The following is a 26,711-nucleotide window of genomic DNA, read 5'->3' as shown; positions in this document are numbered from 1 at the left end:
ACGGGGGGAGGTTGTATGTCCAAGTTCTTTCCTGTAAGAAACTGAAAGTAAATTCGACAACTATTTTATGTAGCTTCACCCGAGACTGCTCGACAGCAGGAGAAATGGTAGGTTAATATTTGTATTATATAAGTCAGGTGTCAGATCTTTAGGCGTCACTTCTTATTTATCCCAACGAAACGTGAAGATAATAAGGCCGATGCTCAACTTCTTGCTAATAAATGGCAGGTAAAAATATAGAATACCCAACTAGGCCCAGTATGGCGGAGGGCGCACAAAGAAGTCTACGAAACGTGTTCTCTTTTACACAGCGATCTGACGCTGATATGTCATCTATTATGCCGATATATTAATATATTTATTCAGTGTATTTCTTCCACACTTTGAAAGGAGGTCATGTCATTGACTGCGCTATAAGCAGAATTGAGTTCCGTTACATTTGTTCAGTGTATACCCATACTTGCTTTTAATTAGTAGGCATTTTAGAATGGGCGAAAATAGGGACTTTTATATTATGTGTGTGTTGTTATGTGTTAATAAAATTTAGACTACGTTACCCAGCAGGCTATGCGGGCGCGGGTTAAAGAATGCCTTGCATGGCTAAACATGGAGTTTTCTATCTGAAGTATATGTTCATTAAAAGTAGTTAAACCTACGCCCCGGTTTGTCATTATATAAGGAACAAACATAACAATGTGAAATTAGGAAAATAATGTAAAATTTCAAAATGTGAGTACTTTAAATGCCAGGATTTTATACTAATTTCGGCTGTGGTAGATTTCGACGAAGAGAATCTTCTTTACACACTCAGGTATTTACTTACTGCATACTTTTTTTTATTAAACAGTAAGTTCTATATAGTATTGTAACGACCCTGGGTTTATAAGCGCGGAAATCGACTCTGCCGCACGAGCATGCTTTTGCGGCACAGTCGATAGCGCGCCGGACCTCGGGCTAGAAGGTCGAGGGTTCGAGACCTGCTTCCTGCTGTTTCATTACAGTATGTAGATTTCAGACATGGCCTATGACTTCCCATACCAGCTGCTCCCAGTCAACCCAGACAAAACGGATGCGTAAAAACGGTAAAAATGCAGACAATTTTGGGGTTGAAGGTGGGACCATGGAGATAGATAGAGGACTCAACTTTGTATCTATGCCATTTAACATCTGAAATCATGGGCAACGCCATGGGGTATCTCCATTTTAAAGTAGTACATTTTCTTCTTCAGCCAGTGAAGTTGGAAGTCCCACCCAGTTGACTACATTAATACGATGAAATCCCTCAATGGCGCTGCTCATTTATAACATATATCTTTGGCCACTAGAGGCCTCTATTATTCTCTATGGTTGGGGCAGGTTGGAACATTTGGGCTAGAAAGGTACAACTTTGACGTCAATTATACATAAACTGTATCCCATCTAGCCATGACAAGGTTCGGGCAGATAGGTGTCTAGCCTAGGCCTGGGTCATTTCTACAATGCAGTGCGTTTTCTGTCTCCAGGAAATATCACTTTTTATTTAGTTTCAAATGTGGATTCCAAAATGCTTTAAATATAAGGTCCTTAAAAACTAAAATATGCATTCTGAAAGGGAATCGTATGTATTTTGAACATTATTCTTCAGTGGATGAAAGTGTTTTTGCCATGTCCCTGGGTGTTATTCATCAACTTCCGCAAGAAATATAAGCAATACAATATTGTATCTTTCTTCATTATTTTATAGTCCTAGTTAAATTCTCTCATCAATAATGTTTTTTAAATTATTTGGATTATTGCATTAATTATTATTGTGTTTAAGATGTTCTGTGTGTCCCTGATATCACTTTCCACCCTGTTAGTTTGTTGTAAATCTCCATTTAAGAAAACAACCATTTCCTAAAATGACACCACATTCAGGAAGTGTCATCATTTCTTTGGTGGGAAAACAATGGTCTAAATCTACATAAATATTAACACTCAGTTGTATCTATTTTTCATGATGTTAGTCTGTATGTCCCACTCATACATGTCTACCCTGTTAGGTTAAATAGAGAAAATTCACCAAATGTCAAAATGTTTGATAGAGAAGTTAAAATCCTGTTCAAGTGTCCACCATTGTGCTAGCTCAAACTTGCTCAGTCATACATGTCCTTTTTCTGATAGAATACTACAAAATATATTATAATTTTTTTCTCCAAAAGTTATGAGGTCCAAAAGGCACCACATTGTAGGAATGACCTGCCTAACACAATTTCCTAAAAGACAACAAAATAACCTAATTACATAATGACTAGAATTATTTATATAAAGTGGGCTAAACTTGCTTATTTATTTCATCTTTGGCTACCATTACAAGATAGCCTAGGTTACCATTACAAGACAGGTAGCTACTGTTTTATCTTGTTTCATTACTCAGGGTTGTACAGTACAGTTCTGAGGACGCTGAAAAGTTAGGTCAGGTACCGTATCAACAGAACTATTGTTGCCATGGGTGACGACACCGTCAGTGTTTTTTCCGAACATAATTTTTTTTAGAACACAATGAAACGTGCAATTGTGCTCGTTTCCTGGCACACTCTCCTTCACCGTGGCAAAACATTCAGGAGAACTTCAGTGCCCGTATAAGGGGGAACTCTGGGAAGGAATATACAGGTATCTGACAACATAAAGTATCTTAACAAGGAGCCACCATGAGCCAGAACAGCTTCAATACACCTTGGCATACATTCTAGAATAGTCTGGAACTCTATCAGAGGGATGCGACACCTTTCTTCCATGAGAAATTCCATCATTTGGTGTTTTGTTGATTGTGGTGTAAAACGCTGCCTCAGGCGTGGCTCCAGAGTCTCCTATAAGTGTTTCATTGGTTTGAGATCTGGCGACACACACCCTTTAAAGACCATATGCTCCTTTGAGACCCCTCTTTCAAAGTCACTGAGATCTCTTCTAGCCATTGTAGCCAAAATAATGGGCAACTGGACATTTTTATACATGACCCAAAGCATGATGGGATGTTTTAATGGCTTAATTAACTCAGGAACCACACCTGTGTGTATATACTTTGTGTCCCTCATTTACTCCAGTGTTTCCATTGTTTTGTAGGTTACCTGTATGTCAAAAGCAGTTGATGTGTCTTGACTTTAAAATATCTGTTGTACATTTAGCAAAGTAACAATTTCTATGTTGTTAAAGAAATGACTGATTCTTATTTTGTTCTCACACTTTAAGAGTTGTTACGGCGACCAGCACACAATGCTGTCCTCAGATGATGGTAGGTATGGAAACACAGAATAAACTGACACAAACTATATTATTTAATTTAAATCTACATTTAAGATGATACATTTACTAAGATATAAATTGTTGTCCCTTTACTGCTGGGATGAATAATACACATTTGTTTATGTAATTTTATTTTCAATAAATGCTGGTTTCACTCTCTCTCATTATTCCTTCACCAGTGCTGCCCCCTCCTGGTGACTTCCAGGTCCTGTTGCTGACATTAGATTCTGTGTCTCTGAGCTGGAGTTCTCCTCAGGGGCTGACAGGACCACAGACATTCAGAGTGACCTGGGGGTTTGACGGTGAAACAAGCTCAACAAGAGTGAAAGGTGGGCATCATCTTGAAATAAGCAGTCTCAAACCTGGTGAAAAGTACCAGTTCAACATGGCTACAGAGGGAGAAGATGGAAGACAAAGCAGATGGGTCTCAGCATCCCTATCCACAGGTACAGTAGGCTAACTTTTGTTTTTATTCAGACTACATCAGTCATTCATTACTAGAGACATTTTTGGACTCTGTCAAAAACAGCACATCCTCTATTCTAAACAAATCTTGGTTTTTGTTCCAGTGGTCCCACCCAGAGATTTAAAGATAGACCATTTGGGAGATACCTCATTCACTCTCCACTGGTCCAAGGCTGAAGGGATGGAGAAAGTCCCACAGCACTTCTTCATATCCAACTGCATCCCAGGAACAGACACCCTCACAGCCATTACTGACGACTGCCACAAAACTTTCTCAAACCTGCAACCTGGCACCGAGTACACTGTTAGTGTTACAACTGTGCTGAGCAATGGGGAACAGAGTGAATCTGTCTCTACAACAGTCTGCACTAGTAAGAGCTCTTCCCCCAATTACAGCTCATTATCTCTTTACCAGTAACTAGAGAGATTTTGTTACTTTACAAATAACATTTTTGTTTTGTTGTTAGTGATCTGTTTTTTTTGTGTGTGTTTTTCCCCCCATATCTAAAGCCTTGGCTTTATTCTACTTTTCCACCCTTAAGGCTATAAACATTTTATTAAATGTTTAAGTGATAAATATTTGTGAATATGAGGTGAACTAAAATGTTAAGGTAGAAATAGGGCTGTTGCGGCATATTGCATGTACAGTAACACACAGTTACATGACCTTTCAACATCATCAAATCAGAACCATGGACAGTGTAGTGACTTGACTTAGATAACAGTCCTCAGATTAATGTTAAACTAATCAATGAACTATGTTTCATTGTTACCCAATAAAATGAATCATGTAACACCTAACTCATTAGGATTTGGGGCACCACGAGAGCGGTTCTTTAAAGAGTTACCATCTCCCGAATTAAACTCTTAAAGGTCTTTACCTATCACATCTATAAACAGTCAACTTATGAATCATGACCTCGTATCATATCACCATTCGTAAACTCGTTGCATCTGCAAAAACCTGAGCCTTACTTATGTTTCAGAACTACGGAAATTGGTTTAATTATTTATTTAGATGCTAATTAAATGGGAACACAGGTGAAAACACACCCACTGTACAGGTTATTGACTGGAGACATAATGCGATGAAAACAGGTCCCTAGCGGAATTACAACTTTGATGCTCGTGAACAGTCATTACAACAGCCATATCATATGTGTCACTGTAATAGACTTTGCAGAGGTGATATGATGTTGAAATGTTGCTGAAATAGTAAAGGCAGCTCCTGTTTTCTTTGCGACTTCCGATAACTCTCCATGGTTCTAAATCAATAGTTGTTTAGTGATCCAAACATTTCTGAAACATTACTTTGGGGGGGGGGGGGTGCTTCCCCTGTGATTTTACCCACACACAGCTACTGAAATCGAAACAGATTTGACGTATTATACTGAACAAAAATATAAACGCAACAATTTAAATCATTTTACTGAGTTAAAGTTCATATAAGGAAATCTGTCAATTGAAATAAATTCATTAGGCCCTAATCTATGGATTTCACAAGACTGGGCAGGGGCCAGGCCCCCCCTTGGGAGCCAGGCCCACCCACTTGGGAGCCAGGCCCAGCCAATCAGAATGAGTTTTTCCCCACAAAAGGGCTTTATTACAGACAGAAATACTCCTCAGTTTCATCAGCTCTCCAGGTGGCTGGTCTCAGACAATCCCGCAGGTTAAGAAGACAGATGTGGAGGCACTGGGCTAACGTGGTTGCACGTGGTCTGTGATTGTGAGGCCGGTTGGAAGTACTGCAAAAATCTCTAAAACGATGTTGAAAGCGGCTTATGGTAGAAATATGAACATTCAATTATTTGTCAACATCTCTGGTAGACATTCCTGCAGTCAGTATGCTAATTTCACAATCCCTCAAAAGTCATCTGTGGCATTGTGTTGTGACAAAACTGCACATTTTATAGTGGCCCAATATTGCCCCCAGCACCTGTGTAATGATCATGCTGTTTAATGCCATGCCTGTCATGCTGTTTAATGCCACGCCTGTCAGGTGGCAAAGGAGAAATACTCACTGACAGGGATGTAAACAAATTTGAGAGAAATTAGCTTTTTGTACGAATGGAACATTTCTAGGATATTTTATTCCAACGAATGAAACATGGGACCAATGTTGCCTTTACATGTTGCTTTTATATTTTTGTTCAGTATTGTAAAGGCAAGATTAAATTGAGAATAGTCTGATGGGTGAAAATATGATCACTTGATGAGAGAACAGTGTGTGCAGTCTGAAGCTTTTTTGCTTGCATTCTGTCCCTATAGTCCTATCATGCAGCCCATATATGTTTTGATTTCTAAGACATTCTAAGGTTTCTATAGTTCACAACTAAAGTTGCCAAATAACTTTAAATCTAGCATATAGGACCTGTTTCAAATGATCACTTTTACACTCAACATAGCCACTTCATATGCGCACCGGCTCTGGATTGGGAAAAATATCCTCTCTATTTTATTCAGCTAAGTTCAATTATATTCTTCTTACTATAAATGTATATAATATAAAATAATCGCACAGGACTTAAGCATATCTTGTCTGCTAAATGAGCAAGCCTACAGTCTATGGCATGGCACATGGCCAGATAACATACAGTAGGTCAAATCTTCTGTTCTTCTGAAATACATTGTCTTCATATCATAATGTTTCTTTAGTCCTCCTAACATAAATCATTGATTATTGTGATGGTGTATATTCAATTATTTTGACTTTAAAAAAAAAGATATAGATATTGCAAAGCTATGCATCATATCCCAGGCGTTTATTTGCATATATCACTGGACACAACAGGCAATTATCAGAGCCAGGCTTCTATTTGAGCCAGGCGTCTATTTCCTTTATGTACACAGCTTTTGCTCATTTGCATAGTTTAATTCGAGGATTCACTTCCAGCATTGTAATACATGTATTTATTTCCTGTACTAAATGAGTTATCATTTACACGTCACATTTATTTGGTCTTAGTATGCCTCTATTTCGATTCTAAAAAATTACTTCCTTTGACAGAATAATTATTCTCATCTTTGACTGTGCATTTTCAGCAGTTCTTACTTGCACCACTAGAGGGCGATCAGCCGATTTCTTGGAGTCTACTCCCGAAGCTCTTCACTTTTTGTGCTTGCCAGTTAGCAGTTGGCAGCTGTTAGCAGCCAGTGGCTAGCAGTTTCTTACTGACTATAAACATGGATGATTTCCATAATGATTGCATAACCAGCTGACAAAATGTCATGACCTCCACATCCCTAGCTAGAACATCTTAAAATATTACAGCAATCTTAGTGAAACACCTAGCAGCCTAATCAAGATATGTTGTACTGTTGGGGAGGCTGAAAGAGGCCTAGTTCAGCTATTATCTGAGAGGAAGTTATGTATGTCTTTATCAAAAGCTTGAGGACTTTCTTTTTTTTACAAGTTTTACATTTTTCTGATTATACAATTTGTGAGAAATGTTAAGTGGAACATCTATTAAACATTTCATTACATTTGAGTGTACAAAACATTTTTCCCTCAGAAGAGCCTCAATACGTTGGGTCATAGACTCTACAATGTGTGGTAAGCGTACCACAGGGATGCTGGCCGAAGTTGACTGGCCAAATGTTTCCTACAGTTGGGTCAAGTTGGCTGGATGTCCTTTGGGTGGTGGAACATTCTTGATACACACTTGAAACTGTTGAGCGTGAAAAACTCAGCAGCATTGCAGTTCTTGACCCAAACTTATGCTCCTGGAACATACCCTGTTGAAAGGCACTTAAATATTTCTGTCTTGCCCATTCACCCTCTGAATGGCACACATAAAATACGTCTCAATTGTCTCAAGGCTTGAAAATCCTTTAACATGTCTCCTCCCCCTTCATCTACACGGATTGAAGTATATTTAACGAGTGACATCAAAAAGGATCATAGCTTTCATCTGGATTCACCTGGTCTGTCATAGAAAGTCTGTCATGGAAAGTGCAGGTATCCTTAATGTTTTGTACCCTCAGTGTATATCTGGACTTAAACTGTAACCCTGACAATAATGTATTGATTTTCCCTTAGTACTTCCTGCTCCAGAGCTGCTGAATGTTGACTCAGTGGACACCACATCAGCTGCTGTTAGCTGGAGCCAGCCACCAGGATTGGACCAAACCCAACATCATTACCAGATCTCTTACCGCTGTCCAGGGACAGAACTACACATCACTACCACATCTTCACCCAGCATCACTCTCTCTGACCTGAAACCTGCTACTGAATACTCAGTCACTGTCTGCACTGTGCTGGAAAATGGAAAGCAAAGTCAACTCGTGTTAACAACCTTCACCACAGGTAAGTACCCTACTTAAGCATTATTTCTGGTTATCAAAATGACTATATGTGAATTCCCCAGATCTCAAAATGCAGTTTGGTTGTGAAATTAGTAAAAGTTGTTTATGCAGTGCATTCTTAAAGTATTCAGACCACCTGACTTTTTCCACATTTTGTTGCATTCCAGCCTTATTCTAAAATGGATTTAATATATTTTGCTTGTCAATCTACAAACAATACCCCATAATGGCAAAGCAAAAAATGGTTGAGAATTTGTTGCAAATTTATTACAAATAAAAAACAAATACCTTATTTACATAGGTATTCAGACTATTTGCTATGAGACTTGAAATTGAGCTCAGGTGCATCCTATTTCCACTGGTCCTCCTTGATATGTTTCTACAACTTGATTGTAGTCCACCTGTGGTAAATTCAATTGATTGGACATGATTTGGAAAGGCACACACCTGTCTATATAAGGTCCCACAGTTGACAGTGTATGTCAGAGCAAAAACCAAGCCATTTGGTGGAAGGAATTGTCCATAGAGCTCGGAAACAGGATTGTGTCGAGGCACAGATCTGGGGAAGGGTACCAAAAAACGTCTGCAGCATTGAAGGTCCCCAAGAACACAGTGGCTTCCATCATTCTTAAATGGAATAAGTTTGGAACCACCAAGACTCTTCCTAGAGCTGGCCAAAACTGTGCAATCAGGGGAGAAGGGCCTTAGTCAGGTAGGTGACCGAGAAACCGATGGTCACTCTGACAGAACTCCAGAGTTCCTCTGTGGAGATGTTAGAACCTTCCAGAAGGACAACCAGCCCTGCATCACTCCACCAGTCAGGCCTTTATGTTAGATTGTCCAGACGGAAGCCGTTCCTCAGTAAAAGGCACATGAAAGCCCATTTGGAGTTTGCCAAGAGCCACCTAAAGGACTCTCAGACCATGAGAAACAAGAGTCTCTGGTCTGATGAAACCAAGATTGAACTGTTTGGCCTGAATGTGAATCGTCATGTCTGGATGAAACCTGGCACCATCCCTACGGTGAAGCATGTTGGTGGCAGCATCATGCTGTGGGGATGTTTTTCAGCGGCAGGGACTGGGAGACTAGTCATGATCGAGGAAGAGATTAACGGAGCAAAGTACAGAAAGATCCTTGATGAAAACCTGCTCCAGAGCGCTCAGGACCTCAGACTGGGTGGAAGGTTCACCTTCCAACAGGACAACGACCCTAAGCACACAGCCAAGACAACGCAGGAGTGGCTTCGGGACAAGACTGTGAATGTCCTTGAGTGGCCCAGCCAGAGCCCGAACTTGAACCCGATCGAACATCTCTGGAGAGACCTGATAATAGCTGTGCTTTGATGCCCCCCATCCAACCTGACAGGGCTTGAGAAGATCTAAAAAGAATGGGATTAACTTCCCAAATACAGGTGTGCCAAGCTTGTAGCGTCATACCCAAGAAGACTCGAGGCTGTAATCACTTCCAAAGCTGCTTCAACAAAGTACTGAGTAAAGGGTCTGAGTATTAATGTAAATGGGATGTTTCAGTAGTTTTTTTCATCAAATGTGCAATATAAAAAATAAAAAAATGTTTTGTCATTATGGAGTATTGTGTGTAGATTGACAAGGGGGGAAAAAATTATTTAAAACATTTTAGAAAAAGGCTGTAACGTCACAGAATGTGGAAAAGTTAAGGGGTCCGAATACTTTGCGAAAGCACTAATATCAGAGTTCACACTTTCACGCTTTTCACGCTTTCATGCTTTCGAATAGCCCCGACGATATGCAACTTTTCAGGGAAGTTAGAAACCAATATACACAGGCAGTTAGAAAAGAAAAGGCTAGCTTTTTCAAACAGAAATTTGCATCTTGTAGCACAAACTACAAAAAGTTCTGGGACACTGTGAAGTCCATGGAGAATAAGAGCACCTCCTCCCAGCTGCCCACTGCACTGAGGCTAGGAAACACTGTCACCACCGATAAATCTGAGATAATTGAGAATTTCAATAAGCATTTTTCTACGGCTGGCCATGCTTTCCACCTGGCTACCCCTACCCCGGTCAACAACTCTGCACCCCCCATAGCAATTGCCCAAGCCTCCCCAGCTTCTCCTTCACCCAAATCCAGATAGCTGATGTTCTGTAAGAGCTGCAAAATCTGGACCCCTACAAATCAGCTGGGCTAGACAATCTGGACCCTCTCTTTCTAAAATTATCCGCCGCAATTGTTGCAACCCCTATTACTAGCCTGTTCAACTCTCTTTTGTATCGTCTGAGATCCCCAAAGATTGGAAAGTTGCCGCGGTCATCCCCCTCTTCAAAAGCAGAGACACCCTAGACCCAAACTGTTACAGACCTATATCTATCCTACCCTGCCTCTCTAAGGTCTTCGAAAGCCAAGTTAACAAAGCATTTCGAATCCCACCGTACCTTCTCCGCTATGCAATCTGGTTTCCGAGCTGGTCATGGGTGCACCTCAGCCACGCTCAAGGTCCTAAACGACATCATAACCGCCATCGATAAAAGACAATACTGTGCTGCCGTATTCATCGACCTGGCCAAGGCTTTCGACTCTGTCAATCACCGCATTCTTATCGGCAGACTCAATAGCCTTGGCTTCTCAAATGACTGCCTCGCCTGGTTCACCAACTACTTCTCAGATAGAGTTCAGTGTGTCAAATCGGAGGGCCTGTTGTCCGGACCTCTGGCAGTCTCTATGGGGGTGCCACAGGGTTCAATTCTCGGGCCGACTCTCTTCTCTGTATACATCAATGATGTCGCTCTTGCTGCTGGTGATTCTCTGATCCACCTCTACGCAGACAACACCATTCTGCATACTTCTGTCCCTTCTTTGGAGACTGTGTAGACTAACCTCCAGACGAGCTTCAATGCCATACAACACTCCTTCCGTGACCTCCAACTGCTCTTAAATGCAAGTAAAACTAAATGCATGCTCTTCAACCGATCGCTGCCCGCACCTGCCCGCCCGTCTTGCATCACTACTCTGGATGGTTCTGACTTAGAATATGTGGATAACTACAAATACCTAGGTGTCTGGTTAGACTGTAAACTCTCCTTCCAGACTCATATTAAGCATCTCCAATCCAAAATTAAATCTAGAATCGGCTTCCTATTTCGCAAACAAAGCATCCTTCACTCATGCTGCCAAACATACCCTCGTAAAACTGACTATCCTACAGATCCTTGACTTCGGCGATGTCATTTACAAAATTGCCTCCAACACTACTCAGCACATTGGATGCGGTCTATCACAGTGCCATCCGTTTTGTCACCAAAGCCCCATATAGATGACCTGGACGAATATGAAGCGAGGGCCAGCCAACGAGAGCATACAGGTCGCAGTGGTGGGTAGTATAAGTCTTTGCTTGGTAAAGCCCCGCCTATCTCAGCTCACTGGTCACCATAGCAGCACCCACCCGTAGCACGTGTTCCAGCAGGTATATTTCACTGGTCACCCCCAAAGCCAATTCCTCCTTTGGCCGCCTTTCCTCCCAGTTCTCTGCTGCCAATGACTGGAACGAAGTGCAAAAGTCACTGAAGCTGGAGTCTCATATCTCCCTCTCTAACTTTAAACACCAGCTGTCAGAGCAGCTTACATATCATTGTACCTGTACATAGCCCATCTGTAAATAGCCCACCCAACTACCTCATCCCCATACTGTATTTATTTGTTTATCTTGCTCCTTTGTACCCCACTATCTCTACTTGCACATCCATCTTTTGCACATCTATCACTCCAGTGTTTAATTGCTAAATTGTAATTATTTCGCCACTATGGCCTATTTATTGCCTTAACTCCCTAATCTTACCTCATTTGCACACACTGTATATATACTTTTCTATTTTGTAATTGACTGTACGTTTGTTTATTCCATGTGTAACGCTGTGTTGTTCTTTGTGTCGCACTGCTTTGCTTTATTTTGGCCAGGTTGGCCAGTTGTAAATGAGAACTTGTTCTCAACTGGCCTACCTGGTTAAATAAAAAAAATAATTCCGTTCCTGTGAGTCATTATGTCATAGGAATTGATCTGCTTGCTTTAACGTTATCAGTAGTACAGTATTAAACACGTGTTATTGTGGAGAGGATTTATAAATTACACCATTCTTTTCATTTATATTAATTAATGAATATAGCAGAAACTCTTCATTTTTTTTACATTACATATCTGACCTCTGTTCTGACTTCTGCTTTTGCTTCTTTTATCAAAAGGAATTGCAAGCTTATTTTTCAAGTACTATTCTACTTTTCCTTCTGTAGTTTCTAGAGATAAACAATAGCCCTGACAAAAGTTTATTTCCCCTTAGTACCCACTGCTCCTGTCCAGCTGACTGTTGACACCACATCAGCTGCTGTTAGCTGGAACCAGCCACCAGGATTGGACCAAACCCAACATCATTACCAGATCTCCTACCACTGTCCAGGGACAGAACCCCACTACACTACCACGTCTTCACACAGCATCACTCTCTCTGACCTGCAATGTGGTACTCAGTACTCTGTCACTGTCTGCACTGTGCTGGAAAATGGAAAGCAAAGTCAACTGGTGTCAACAACCCTCACCACAGGTAAGGAAGTACCCTACTTAAGTATTCTGTCTGGTGTCAAATTTTGACTAGTTATCAAAAAGACAAATGTAAATGAACAAATCATAATTATGTGTCTGTTTTATGTTCCCAGAAGACAAATACAGTCATCACTCCCAGAAAAGGGAACTAACAAAGATAATCACTTAAACAACCAAACACAGAAAGGGTTTCAAAAGGGGTTCTGAACGACACCAAGGGGTGCACACTGAAAGATGGCAAAGCCACTAGTAAGGGGTTCGAAAAGCCACCCACCATGGATGCCCACTAAGGTTTGTCTCAGATAAGCAAACACCAACTCAGGATCTGGAGTAAAAAGGATATGGAGCTAAATAAACAGGAGTTTGTCTATATGCCGTGGCCACCCTAACATGAGGTGTAGGTCTCCATACATCTCCATCTGATGAACTGAACCAGCAGCTCTTAAATACCAGCAGGGCCATATTTTGGCCACAAGATGGCAGCGGTGTATTTTAAACGTTTTGTGCTGATCCAATGAACCATTGCATTTCTGTTAAAAAAATTGTATCAAGACTGCCCAAATGTGCCTCATTTGTTTATTAATAAGTTTTCATGTTCAAAATTATGCACTCCTCAAACAATAGCATGGTATTCTTTCACTGTAATAGCTGCTGTAATTTGGACAGTGCAGTTAGATTAACAATAATTTAAGCTTGCTGCCAATATCAGATATGTCTACGTCCTGGGAAATTTTCTTGTGACTTACAACCTCATGCTAATCGCATTGGCCTATGTTAGCTCAACCGTCCCATGGAAGGGACACCGATCCCAAAGAAGTTTTAAATACCAGCAGGACCAGCAGCTCTTAAATACCAGCAGGACCAGCAGCTCTTAAATACCAGCAGGGCCAGCAGCTCTTAAATACCAGCAGGACCAGCAGCTCTTAAATACCAGCAGGGCCAGCGGCTCTTAAATACCAGCAGGGCCAGCGGCTCTTAAATACCATCAGGGCCAGCAGCTCTTAAATACCAGCAGGGCCAGCGGCTCTTAAATACCATCAGGGCCAGCGGCTCTTAAATGCCAGCAGGGCCAGCAGCTCTTAAATACCATCAGGGCCAGCGGCTCTTAAATACCAGCAGGGCCAGCAGCTCTTAAATACCATCGGGGCCAGCGGCTCTTAAATACCAGCAGGGCCAGCGGCTCTTAAATACCAGCAGGGCCAGCGGCTCTTAAATACCATCGGGGCCAGCAGCTCTTAAATACCAGCAGGGCCAGCGGCTCTTAAATGCCAGCAGGGCCAGCAGCTCTTAAATACCATCGGGGCCAGCAGCTCTTAAATACCAGCAGGGCCAGCAGCTCTTAAATACCAGCAGGGCCAGCAGCTCTTAAATACCAGCAGGGCCAGCAGCTCTTAAATACCAGCAGGGCCAGCGGCTCTTAAATGCCAGCAGGGCCAGCGGCTCTTAAATGCCAGCAGGGCCAGCGGCTCTTAAATAGCAGCAGGGCCAGCGGCTCTTAAATACCATCAGGGCCAGCGGCTCTTAAATACCAGCAGGGCCAGTGGCTCTTAAATACCAGCAGGGCCAGCAGCTCTTAAATAGCAGCAGGGCCAGCGGCTCTTAAATAGCAGCAGGACCAGCGGCTCTTAAATAGCAGCAGGGCCAGCGGCTCTTAAATACCAGCAGGGCCAGCGGCTCTTAAATACCAGCAGGGCCAGCGGCTCTTAAATACCATCAGGGCCAGCACAGCTGTAACAAATACTGACTAACAAGGTGACTCCAATCAGAGCGCCCAGCCTAGTCAACCTCTAAATGGACAGAGAAACTGAAACTCGTAACAAAACCGAAACCCGTAACAGTCAGCATGGGATGTAAAGGTCCAGTATCTTCCCTGATGATAAATATATGATGGTGAATTCCCCAGATCTCATCATGCAGTTTGGTGCTGAAATCATTAAACGTTGTTTATAATACAGTGTCTGAGTTCAGGATTTCTTCCATTTCTGTGAGTCATTATGTCAAGGAGTTGATCTTCCTCTGCTTGTTTTAACTTTATCAGTAGTACATTATTAAAACACTATTTATTGTGGAGGGATCTAATATTACAACATTCTTTTCATTTATATTTATTCTTGGTGTGGCGGCAACAATCTTTCAGCAGGACAACACCGTTACTAAATGAATATAGCAGACACCCTTCATTTGTGTTACTTTACAAATCCTACTAAATGAATATAGCAGAAACCCTTCATTTGTGTTACTTTACAAATCCTACTAAATGAATATAGCAGACACCCTTCATTTGTGTTACTTTACAAATCCTACTAAATGAATATAGCAGACACCCTTCATTTGTGTTACTTTACAAATCCTACTAAATGAATATAGCAGAAACCCTTCATTTGTGTTACTTTACAAATCCTACTAAATGAATATAGCAGAAACCCTTCATTTGTGTTACTTTACAAATCCTACTAAATGAATATAGCAGACACCCTTCATTTGTGTTACTTTACAAATCCTACTAAATGAATATAGCAGAAACCCTTCATTTGTGTTACTTTACAAATCCTACTAAATGAATATAGCAGACACCCTTCATTTGTGTTACTTTACAAATCATACTAAATGAATATAGCAGAAACCCTTCATTTGTGTTACTTTACAAATCCTACTAAATGAATATAGCAGACACCCTTCATTTGTGTTACTTTACAAATCCTACTAAATGAATATAGCAGACACCCTTCATTTGTGTTACTTTACAAATCCTACTAAATGAATATAGCAGACACCCTTCATTTGTGTTACTTTACAAATCCTACTAAATGAATATAGCAGACACCCTTCATTTGTGTTACTTTACAAATCCTACTAAATGAATATAGCAGAAACCCTTCATTTGTGTTACTTTACAAATCATACTAAATGAATATAGTAGACACCCTTCATTTGTGTTACTTTACAAATCCTACTAAATGAATATAGCAGACACCCTTCATTTGTGTTACTTTACAAATCCTACTAAATGAATATAGCAGACACCCTTCATTTGTGTTACTTTACAAATCCTACTAAATGAATATAGCAGACACCCTTCATTTGTGTTACTTTACAAATCCTACTAAATGAATATAGCAGAAACCCTTCATTTGTGTTACTTTACAAATCCTACTAAATGAATATAGCAGAAACCCTTCATTTGTGTTACTTTACAAATCCTACTAAATGAATATAGCAGAAACCCTTCATTTGTGTTACTTTACAAATCCTACTAAATGAATATAGCAGAAACCCTTCATTTGTGTTACTTTACAAATCCTACTAAATGAATATAGCAGACACCCTTCATTTGTGTTACTTTACAAATCCTACTAAATGAATATAGCAGACACCCTTCATTTGTGTTACTTTACAAATCCTACTAAATGAATATAGCAGACACCCTTCATTTGTGTTACTTTACAAATCCTACTAAATGAATATAGCAGACACCCTTCATTTGTGTTACTTTACAAATCCTACTAAATGAATATAGCAGACACCCTTCATTTGTGTTACTTTACAAATCCTACTGCTGTTGTGACATCTGTTTTTAGCTTATTTCTTCCCAGATCTAAAGGAATTGCAAGCAGCCTGTTCTACTTTGTCTACTGTTCTACTTTGTCTACTGCAGTTTATTTCTGGAGTTAAACTGTAACATTAACAATAATGTGTTTCCTCTTAGTACTTCCTGCTCCAGACCAGCTGACTGTTGACTCAGTGGACACCACATCAGCTGCTGTTAGCTGGAACCAGCCACCAGGATTGGACCAAACCCAACATCATTACCAGATCTCCTACCACTGTCCAGGGACAGAACCACACATCACTACCATGTCTTCACACAGCATCACTCTCTCTGACCTGCAAGGTGGTACTCAGTACTCTGTCACTGTCTGCACTATGCTGGAAGATGGAAGGCAAAGTCAACTGGTGTCAACAACCCTCACCACAGGTAAGGAATTACCCTACTTAAGTATTAGTTAGTGTCAAAGTTAATTACATTTTAACTAGTTATCAAAATGACTGAAGTAATCATAATGGATGTGTCAGCATGAGATGTAAAGGTACATTATCTTTGACTACTATTCTACTTTTCCTCCTGTTAAAGAGGATAGAAATCCTCATTTCATGATTTTCAATTTGAGCGTAATCATTTCTATATAGTCTATACTTTCTCACTCTGAACTTCTAACGCCAGTGGGATGGGTGTGACTTCTTGACAATGATCACAATGGCTCCAACGTACAACGCCCCTGGAGGAATTAGGATGAAGTGCCTTGTTTTTTGACATCCACTTTTGACATCCACTAGTTGTCAACAGTCTTTATTCAAGGTTTCGGGCTTGTTTCTTCACCAAAACTCAAAATTGTTGCTCGTTTTTGAAGAGACCACCGGAACAATATCAGTCTTTCGCGCGCAAGGAAAAGGGGACGCACTTACTAATTTTACTTTCCTATTGAACATACTAATTTCGGTATGAAATATTATAGTTTATTTACATGTTAGAGTACCTGAGGATTAAACAGAAACGTCGTTTTACTTGTTTGGACGAAGTTTAGCGGTAGCTTTTTGGATTCCTTTGTCTGCATGTTGAACGAGTGGATTACTGAAATCGATGGCGCCAACTAAACTGACTTTTTGGGATATGAAGAAGGATTTTATCTAACAAAACGACCATTCATGTTGTAGCTGGGACCCTTGGGATTGCTAACAGAGGAAGATTTTCAAAAGGAAGTGATTTGTTTAATCGCTATTTGTGATTTTGTGAAGCCTGTGCTTGTTGAAAAATATGTTGATGTGGTGCGCCGTCCTCAGACAATCGCATGGTATGCTTTCGCTGTACAGCCTATTGTAAATCGGACAACACAGTTAGATTAACATGAATTTAAGCTTTTAAATGATATAAGATATTTGTATGTTCATGAATGTTTAATATTACGATTATTTATTTGAATTGCGCGCCCTCCAATTTCACTGGATGTTGTCGACTAGCCTTAAGAAGTTTTAATATTGAGTCTACCAGCCTCTACCTTACTCCTACCTACCTACAGTGCCCTCTGTTAATATTGAGGCTACCTGCCTCTACCTTACCTCACCTACAGTGCCCTCTGTAGTTATTGGGACAGTGAAGCATGTCTTCTTCTTATGACTTGTCGTGTCTTTACTATCATTAAATGAAGACTTTTAGTTTTTATCAAAGATTCTCTGTAATTAGTATTACGCGATTAAACTGATTAATCATGTAACTGTAATTAACTAGAAAGTCGGGGCACCAAGGAAAATATTCAGATTACAAAGTTATAATTTCCTAATATAACTTTTCAGATATTTTATATCTGATCAATTAGTCTTCGAATTATTATCCTGTTGACCTGACCGTTAGCTTTAATTTGAGGGTATTTTCATCCATATCGGGTTAACCAATAAATTAACAGCATGTGTAATAAACATTTTGTATTCTCAGACTAAAATCTACATTTTCACATTTTCTTTAGAGGAAACTCAAATTAACTTTGAGCGCTTTAAAAATTATTTTCACATTGCAAACAGTAACAAATATTTTTCATGCCATGAGAGGTAGCGGATCCAGCCAGATAGGTTCTGGAATGCATCAGTCCAAACTGAGAGGTGCCGGATCCTGTTCCCGCAGGATCCAGCTCAAATGAAACACGGATGATACAGTAAAACACGTTAACACATTACCAAAGATCTGACTTTAATAACTTGTTATTCAGTACATTTTCAGTGGTGGAGGAGACCCTCCAGAGTTGCTGCAGTGTGTGTTCTACTGGCTGTCATCATAGGCCTGTTGGATTCCTGTAAGTGAACATAGTTTTTTATTAAACATTTGTAGTCAATGTTGTGACAGTTACACATTGACTTTTCCCTTTTACAGATGCAACTTCAGAGAGAGACCAGCTACAGGCCAGTTACAACACCCTGACTAAAGAGAGAGACCAGTTACAGAATAGTCTAAATACCAGGACCACCGAGAGAGACCAGCTACAGAATAGTCTAAATACCAGGACCACTGAGAGAGACCAGCTACAGAATAGTCTAAATACCAGGACCACAGAGAGAGACCAGCTACAGAATAGTCTAAATACCAGGACCACCGAGCGAGACCAGCTACAGAATAGTCTAAATACCAGGACTACAGAGAGAGACCAGCTACAAAATAGTCTAAATACCAGGACCACAGAGAGAGACCAGCTACAGAATAGTCTAAATACCAGGACCACTGAAGTAGACAAGTTGATGAAGAGTCTGAACACTACAACTATGGAGCGTGACCAGCTACAGAAGGAGATAGAACGACTGAACAAAGGTAAGGACAGCCCCCCCACAGTTTTGGTAGTTGACCTGTTATCTCACACATAAACATATTCAAGAAGTATTATCAGCGCTAGCCATGGCCATTAGGACCAGAAACAAATGACAGGAACTGTGTTTTGCCTTAGCTCTCAACACTTGACACAGGAGATCAGAGGTCATCAGAACTACCTACCTACAACTCCCTCAGATTTTGTTTTATCAGTCAAGGAAGTTTGATATATAATGTAGTTCTACATATTTTATCATTCACTGTGGCATCGTTTAGAATTCACCAGTGACCTTGTGGTTAGTGTCCGCCTTGAGATTGGAAGTTTGATCCCCCACAGAGTCATATGAAAGGCTGTACAATGTTACCTGATGAGTGTCTGCTTGGTACTCAGCATTAAGGAGATAAAGTGGAGGTAAGGTCCTACGATAAACTAGTGTCCAGCGGGTGTACTTACATTTTAATTTTATTTAAACAGGATCAACTGAGACCAAGGTCTCATTTGCAGTAGAGCCCTGTTTTCAATACAAAGAAATAAACATATACAGTGGCAAGGAAAAGTGTGAATTGGTCATTAAATGTGAACTGGTCTTCATCTAGGTCACAACAATAGACAAACACAGTATGCTTAAACTTTTAACAAACAATTATTTTCATGTCTTTATTGAACACACCGTGTAAACATTCACAGTGCAGGGTGGAAAAAGTATGTGAACCCTTGGATTTAATAGCTGGTTGACCCTCCTTTGGCAGCAATAACCTCAACCAAACGTTTTCTGTAGTTGCGGATCAGACCTGCAAAACGGTCAGGAGGCGTTTTGGACCATTCTTCTTTACAAAACTGTTTTAGTTCAGCAATATTCATGGGATGTCTGGTGTGAAGCTCTCTCTCTCTCTCTCTCTCTCGAGGTCATGCCACAGTATCTCAATCGGGTTGAGGTCAGGACTCTGACTGGGCCACTCCAGAAAGCGTATTTTCTTCTGTTGAAGCCATTCCGTTGTTGATTTACTTATGTGTTTTGGGTCGTTGTCTTGTTGCATCACCCAACTTCTGTTGAGCTTCAATTGGCGGACAGATAGCCTTACGTTCTTCTGCAAAATGTTGATAAACTTGGGAATTAATTTTTCCGTTGATGATAGCATGCTGTCCAGGCCCTGAGGCGACAAAGCAGCCCCAAACCATGATGTTCCCTCCACCATACTTTAAAGTTGGGATGAGGTTTTGATGTTGGTGTGCTGTGCCTTTTTTTCTCCACACATAGTGTTGTGTGTTCTTTCCAAACAACTCAACTTTAGTTTAATCTGTCCACAGAATATTTTGCCAGTCGCGCTGTGGAACATCCAGGTGCTCTTTTGCAAACTTCCAACGTGCAGCAATGTTTTTTTTGGACAGCAGTGGCTTCTTCCGTGGTGTCCTCCCAAGAACACCATTCTTGTTTAGTGTTTTATGTATCGTAGACTCGTCAGAGATGTTAGCATGTTCCACAGATTTCTGTAAGTCATTAGCTGAAACTCTAGGATTCTTCTGAACATCATTGAGCATTTTGCTCTGTGCTCTTGCAGTCATCTTTGCAGGATGGCCACTCCTAGGGAGAGTTGCAACAGTGCTGAACTTTCTCCATTTATAGACAATTTGTCTTACCGTGGACTGATGAACATTGAGGCTTTTAGAGATACTTATGTAACCCTTTCCAGCTTTATGCAAGTCAACAATTCTTAATCTTAGGTCTTCTGAGATGTCTTTTGTTCAAGGCATGGTTCCCATAAGGCAAATCTTCTTGTGAATGGCAAACTCAAATTTTGTGAGTGTTTTTTATAGGGCAGGGCAGCTCTAACCAATAGCTCCTATCTCGTCTCATTGATTGGACTCCAGGTTAGCTGACTCCTGAATCCAATTAGCTTTTTGAGAAGTCATTAGCTCAGGCTTAGTTTAAGCAGACTGTGTTTGTCTATTGTTGTGACTTAGATGAAGATTAGATCAAATTTGATGACCAATTTATGTAGAAATCCAGGTAATTCCAAAAGGTTCACATACTTTTTCTTGCCACTGTATGCACAACTACACAGACACAATACATATACACCTTAAGAAAAACAATCACAGTTAACATTTAAAAGATCAGAAATCTATTTTTGGAATTTCCCAAGAGGCACCAGAACATCAATTCTAAGAGTTTTTTTGTAAATTGTTCCACATGCAGTTGAAGTATGAAGTTTACATACACCTTTGCCAAATACATTTAAACTCAGGTTTCGTAAAAATTCCCTGTCTTAGGTCAGTTAGGATCACCACTTTATTTTAAGAAAGTGAATTGTCAGAATAATAGTAGAGAGAATGGTTTATTTCAGCTTTTATTTATTTCATCACAATCCCAGTGGGTCAGAAGTTAACATACACTCAATTAGTATTTGGTAGCATTGCCTTGAAATTGTTTAACTTGGGTCAAACATTTCAGGTAGCCTTCCGCAAGCTTTCCACAATAAGTTGGGGGAATTTTGACCCATTCCTCCTGACAGAGCTGGTGTAACTGAGTCAGGTTTGTAGGCCTCCTTGCTCGCACACGCTTTTTCAGTTCTGCCCACAAATGTTCTATAGGGTTGAGGTCAGGGCTTTGTGATGGCCACTCCAATACCTTGACTGTGTTGTCCTTAAGCCATTTTGCCACAACTTTGGAAGTATGTTTGGGGTCATTGACCATTTGGAAGACCCATTTGCGGCCAAGCTTTAACTTCCTGAATGATGTCTTGAGATGTTGCTTCAATAAATCCACATAATTTTCCTTCCTCATGCCATAATTTTCCTTCCTCATGCCATCTTTGCCATCTATTTTGTGAAGTGCACCAGTCGCTCCTGCAGCAAAGCACCCCCACAACATGATGCTGCCACCCCCGTGCTTCATGGTTGGGATGGTGTTCTTCGGCTTGCAAGCCGTCCCCTTTTTCCTCCAAACATAACGATGACCATTATGGCCAAACAGTTCTATTTTTGTTTCAGCAGACCAAAAAGTACAATATTTGTCCCCATGTGCAGTTGCAAACCGTAGTCTGACTTTTTTATGGAGGTTTTGGAGCAGTGGCTTCTTACTTGCTGAGCGGCCTTTCAGGTTATGTCGATATAGGACTCGTTTCACTGTGGAAATAGATACTTTTGTACCTGTTTCCTCCAGCATCTTCACAGGGCCCTTTGCTGTTGTTCTGGGATTGATTTGCACTTTTCGCACCAAAGTACGTTGATCTCTAGGAGACAGAACGCGTCTCCCTCCTGAGCGGTATGACGGCCGCGTGGTCCTGTGGTGTTTTTACTTGCGTACTATTGTTTGTACAGATAAACGTGGTACCCTCAGGCGTTTGGAAATTGCTCCCTAGGATGAACCAGAGTTGTGGAGGTTTACAATTTTTTTCCTGAGGTCTTGGCTGATTTCTTTTGATTTTCCCATGATGTCAATCAAAGAGGCACTGAGTTTGAAGGTAGGCCTTGAAATACACCCACAGGTACAAGCTGTTTAAAGTCACAGTCAACTTGGTGTTTGTAAACTTGTGACCCACTGGAATTGTGATGCAGTGAAATAATTTGTCTGTTAACAGTTGTTGGAAAAATTACTTGTGTCATGCACAAAGTAGATGTCCTAACCGACTTGCCAAAACTATAGTTTGTTAACAATAAATTTGTGTAGTGGTTGAAAAATGAGTTTTAACCAAACTAAGTGTATGTAAACTTCCAACTTCAACTGTATAAGTTGCATCATAACTGAAAGGGCATGTTCTGATCTGTGTAGAAACTGTGGGGATCTGAAGTGTAATGTAATACATTGACCCAGTTTTATAATTAGTAATTCTAGAAGAGACTAGAGATGTCAGATACATTGGAAGTTATTACTTGTACATCAAGCTGCCTCTACAGAAACAGGAGCAGGAGCCTATGAGCTGTTCTGGCCTCTCATAAGACAAGGCTCATGCAAAGCTACTTACTTATTGAATGTGGGAATAAATAATGGTTGCAAAGTTATGTTTAACTTGAAAATGTCACTGAACAAAAATATAAACGCAACATGTAAAGTGTTGGTCCCATGTTTCATGAGCTGAAATAAAGTATATCAGAAATGTTCCATATGCACAAACAGCTCAAATGTTGTGCACAAATTTGTTTACGTCTCTGTTAGTGAGCTTATCTCTTTTGCCAAGATAATCCATCCACCTGACAGGTGTGGCATATCGAGAAGCTGATTAAACAGCATGATAATTACACAGGTGCACCTTATGCCGGGGACAGTAAGAGGCCACTCTAAAGTGTGCAGTTTGGTCCACAACACAATGCTATCTATGTCTCAAGTTTTGAGGAAGCATGCACTTTGCATGGTGACTCCCAAGAATGTCGACCCGACCTGTTGTCAGAGATTTTTATGTTAATTTCTCTACATTAAGCCTCCTCCAACGTCGTTTTAGAGAATTTGGCAGTACGTCCGACCGGCCTCACAACTGCAGACAACGTGTAACCTCGCCAGATCAGGACCTCCACATCTGACTCCTTCACCTGCCACCCGGACAACTGATGAAACTGTGGGTTTGCACAACCGATGAATTTCTGCACAAACTGTCAGAAATCGTCTCAGGGAAGCTCATCTGCATGTAGCAAGGATCTGTACACATTTCATGGAAGATGAAAATGTCCCAGTTCTTCCATGTCCTGAACTCACCAGACATGTCACCCATTGAGCATGTCTGTGATGCTCTGGATTGACGTGTACAACAGTGTGTTCCAGTTCCCGCCAATATCCAGCAACTTTGCACAGCCATTGAAGTGGAGTGGGACAACATTCCACAGGTCAAAATCAACAGCCTGATCAACTCTATGTGAAGGAGACAAATGGTGGTTTTCTGATCCACACCCCTACCTTTTATTTAAGATATCTGTGACCAACAGATGCATATCTGTATTCCCAGTCATGTGAAATCCATACATTAGGGCCTAAAAAATGTATTTCAATGGACTGATTTCCTTATATGAACTGTAACTCAGTAAAATCTTTGAAATGGTTGCATGTTGCGTTTATAATTTTGTTCAGTGTAAAAGCTGTAGACAAACAGGCAATTCACACAAACGATTGCTGTGGGAAATCACCAGAACAGTATAATTCTGGTGAAGAATCTCAATCAGCTCATTGGAAGGGTTCATTAGCTTTATCTGTGTCATGCTCTTTTTATTTTTCATAACATTTGAGTGTCAAATATGGTAAATGTCAAACTTCTAGCGTCTTGTCCTGAAGGATGGAGAAAGTTTGGCTCCAGCTTTTACTACCTCTCTACTGAGAAGAAAACCTGGGAGAACAGTAGACAGGACTGTCTGGAGAGAGGAGCAGACCTGGTAATCATTAACAGTGAAGAGGAGCAGGTGAGAGACAGACATGTATCTAGCACTGCATCTCACTAGACACTCTGGTTCGATTCCAGGCTGTATCACAACCAGCCATGATTGGGAGTCCCATAGGGCGGCGCACAATTGGCCCAGCGTCGTCTGGGTTTGGCCAGTGTAGGCTATCATTGTAAATAACAATTTGTTCTCAGCTGATTTGCCTGGTTGAATAAAAAATACATGAGTTAAACTGTACCAATGCTTTTTCTGTTCCTCAACAGACATTTATCAATGGGTTTGAGTCAGTCAAGTGGGTCTGGATTGGTCTGACTGACTCTGTTACTGAGGGAACCTGGAAATGGGTGGACGGCACCCCACTGACCACCCCAAGGTAAGAGACTACTGCTCTATAATAACACTGACCACCCCAAGGTAAGAGACTACTGCTCTAATAACACTGACCACCCCAAGGTAAGAGACTACTGCTCTAATAACACTGACCACCCCAAGGTAAGAGACTACTGCTCTAATAACACTGACCACCCCAAGGTAAGAGACTACTGCTCTATAATAACACTGGCCACCCCAAGGTAAGAGACTACTGATCTAAAATAACACTGACCACCCCAAGGTAAGACACTACTGCTCTATAATAACATTGATCACCCCAAGATAAGAGACTACTGCTCTAATAACACTGACCACCCCAAGGTAAGAGTCTACTGCTCTATAATAACACTGACCACCCCAAGGTAAGAGACTACTGCTCTATAATAACACTGACCACCCCAAGGTAAGAGACTACTGCTCTATAATAACACTGACCACCCCAAGGTAAGAGACTACTGCTCTATATTAACACTGACCACCCCAAGGTAAGAGACTACTGCTCTATAATAACACTGACCACCCCAAGGTAAGAGACTACTGCTCTATAATAACACTGACCACCCCAAGGTAAGAGAATACTGATCTATAATAACACTGACCACCCCAAGGTAAGAGAATACTGATCTATAATAACACTGACCACCCCAAGGTAAGAGACTACTGCTCTATAATAACACTGACCACCCCAAGGTAAGAGACTACTGCTCTATAATAACACTGACCACCCCAAGGTAAGAGACTACTGCTCTAATACCACTGACCACCCCAAGGTAAGAGACTACTGTTCTATAATAACACTGACCACAGTGGAAGGAGTAGGACTGATTATCTGTTGTTCATACTCTAGGTTCTGAGAGAGTGGTCAGTCTAACTCTGTGTTGTTCATACTCTAGGTTCTGAGAGAGAGGTCAGTCTAACTCTGTTGTTCATACTTCTGAGAGAGTGGTCAGTCTAACTCTGTGTTGTTCATACTCTAGGTTCTGAGAGAGTGGTCAGTCTAACTCTGTGTTGTTCATACTCTAGGTTCTGAGAGAGTGGTCAGTCTACCTCTGTGTTGTTCATACTCTAGGTTCTGAGAGAGTGGTCAGTCTAACTCTGTGTTGTTCATACTCTAGGTTCTGAGAGAGTGGTCAGTCTAACTATGTGTTGTTCATACTCTAGGTTCTGAGAGAGTGGTCAGTCTAACTCTGTGTTGTTCATACTCTAGGTTCTGAGAGAGAGGTCAGTCTACCTCTGTGTTGTTCATACTCTAGGTTCTGAGAGAGAGGTCAGTCTACCTCTGTGTTGTTCATACTCTAGGTTCTGAGAGAGAGGTCAGTCTAACTGTTGTTTCTACTGCAGGTATTGGTGGAGTGGAGAGCCTGATGGTGGTACAGACCAGAACTGTGTGGAAATCTATTACATATCGTCAGGCCAAGGAGTATGGAGGGATTTTGATTGTTCCTTTTCACAAGAATGGATCTGTGAGAAATAGGCTTCTCATAGGTACTTACTCTGCACTGCTGATTAATGAACTCTCTACTGTATGTTAATGATGGTCTGAAGACTGGTGGGATTTGATAGAATGAAACTCTGAACTACAGCTAGGAGCGAAACACATACAAACACATTCACACACACGAAGATAGCGATCTGAACCAGAGTCTCCCGCAGGAGTAACCAACGTCTTAATTAGACAAAGAGGAAATTCCCTTTTGGGCCGAGAGCGGACACTGATTTTGACATTTTAGGCGGGGCTACCTCATGACATGACTATGAGCAACCAATCATGACGGACTCATGTCCGCTACACAAGCTTTCACACAATGTATTCATTTGTCAAACAATGATGTGTAGAATAGGGGTGTAATATCATTCAATAGCCGCTGTCAATCAATTACTGTTGTTTTACACTTCAAATACATTTAAATTGACTATATGTTTATCAGATATACAGCATGTTTGCTTCTTGTGCTTTTATCATTCTGAACATAAACAATGTGTACTTCCTGCTAATTCAATAAATCATTCAACCGATATTAAAGA

General features: G+C 40.8%; 1 protein-coding gene across 5 annotated transcripts; it reads left to right on the top strand.

Moving 5' to 3' along the window:
* On the top strand, positions 1-26,711 carry LOC120041692 (fibronectin-like). Of its 5 annotated transcripts, none has more exons than XM_038986559.1 (12): positions 1-107; positions 3,208-3,250; positions 3,441-3,707; positions 3,831-4,097; positions 7,766-8,035; positions 12,341-12,377; positions 16,353-16,576; positions 18,360-18,443; positions 18,521-18,952; positions 24,196-24,335; positions 24,578-24,687; positions 26,028-26,711. In XM_038986559.1, the coding sequence occupies exons 1-12, from the start codon at positions 105-107 to the stop codon at positions 26,158-26,160; spliced, it is 2,010 nt and encodes a 669-aa protein (XP_038842487.1). In that variant the 5' UTR covers positions 1-104; the 3' UTR covers positions 26,161-26,711. The 5 variants fall into 5 exon arrangements, with proteins under 5 accessions (XP_038842487.1, XP_038842484.1, XP_038842483.1 ...); XM_038986556.1 differs by having other exon boundaries at positions 12,341-12,601; positions 16,307-16,576; positions 24,211-24,335; XM_038986555.1 differs by having other exon boundaries at positions 12,341-12,601; positions 16,307-16,576.

This window comes from Salvelinus namaycush, unplaced genomic scaffold, assembly GCF_016432855.1.
Source record: "Salvelinus namaycush isolate Seneca unplaced genomic scaffold, SaNama_1.0 Scaffold508, whole genome shotgun sequence".
Classification (NCBI taxonomy): Eukaryota; Metazoa; Chordata; class Actinopteri; order Salmoniformes; family Salmonidae; genus Salvelinus; species Salvelinus namaycush.
This window is presented reverse-complemented; position numbering and strand designations above follow the sequence as displayed.

Coding starts and splice junctions, on each gene's coding strand:
- LOC120041692 (XM_038986555.1), top strand. Junction 3,251..3,440: donor AATGCTGTCCTCAGATGATG/GTAGGTATGGAA, acceptor TTCCTTCACCAG/TGCTGCCCCCTCCTGGTGAC. Junction 18,444..18,520: donor CATAGGCCTGTTGGATTCCT/GTAAGTGAACAT, acceptor TCCCTTTTACAG/ATGCAACTTCAGAGAGAGAC.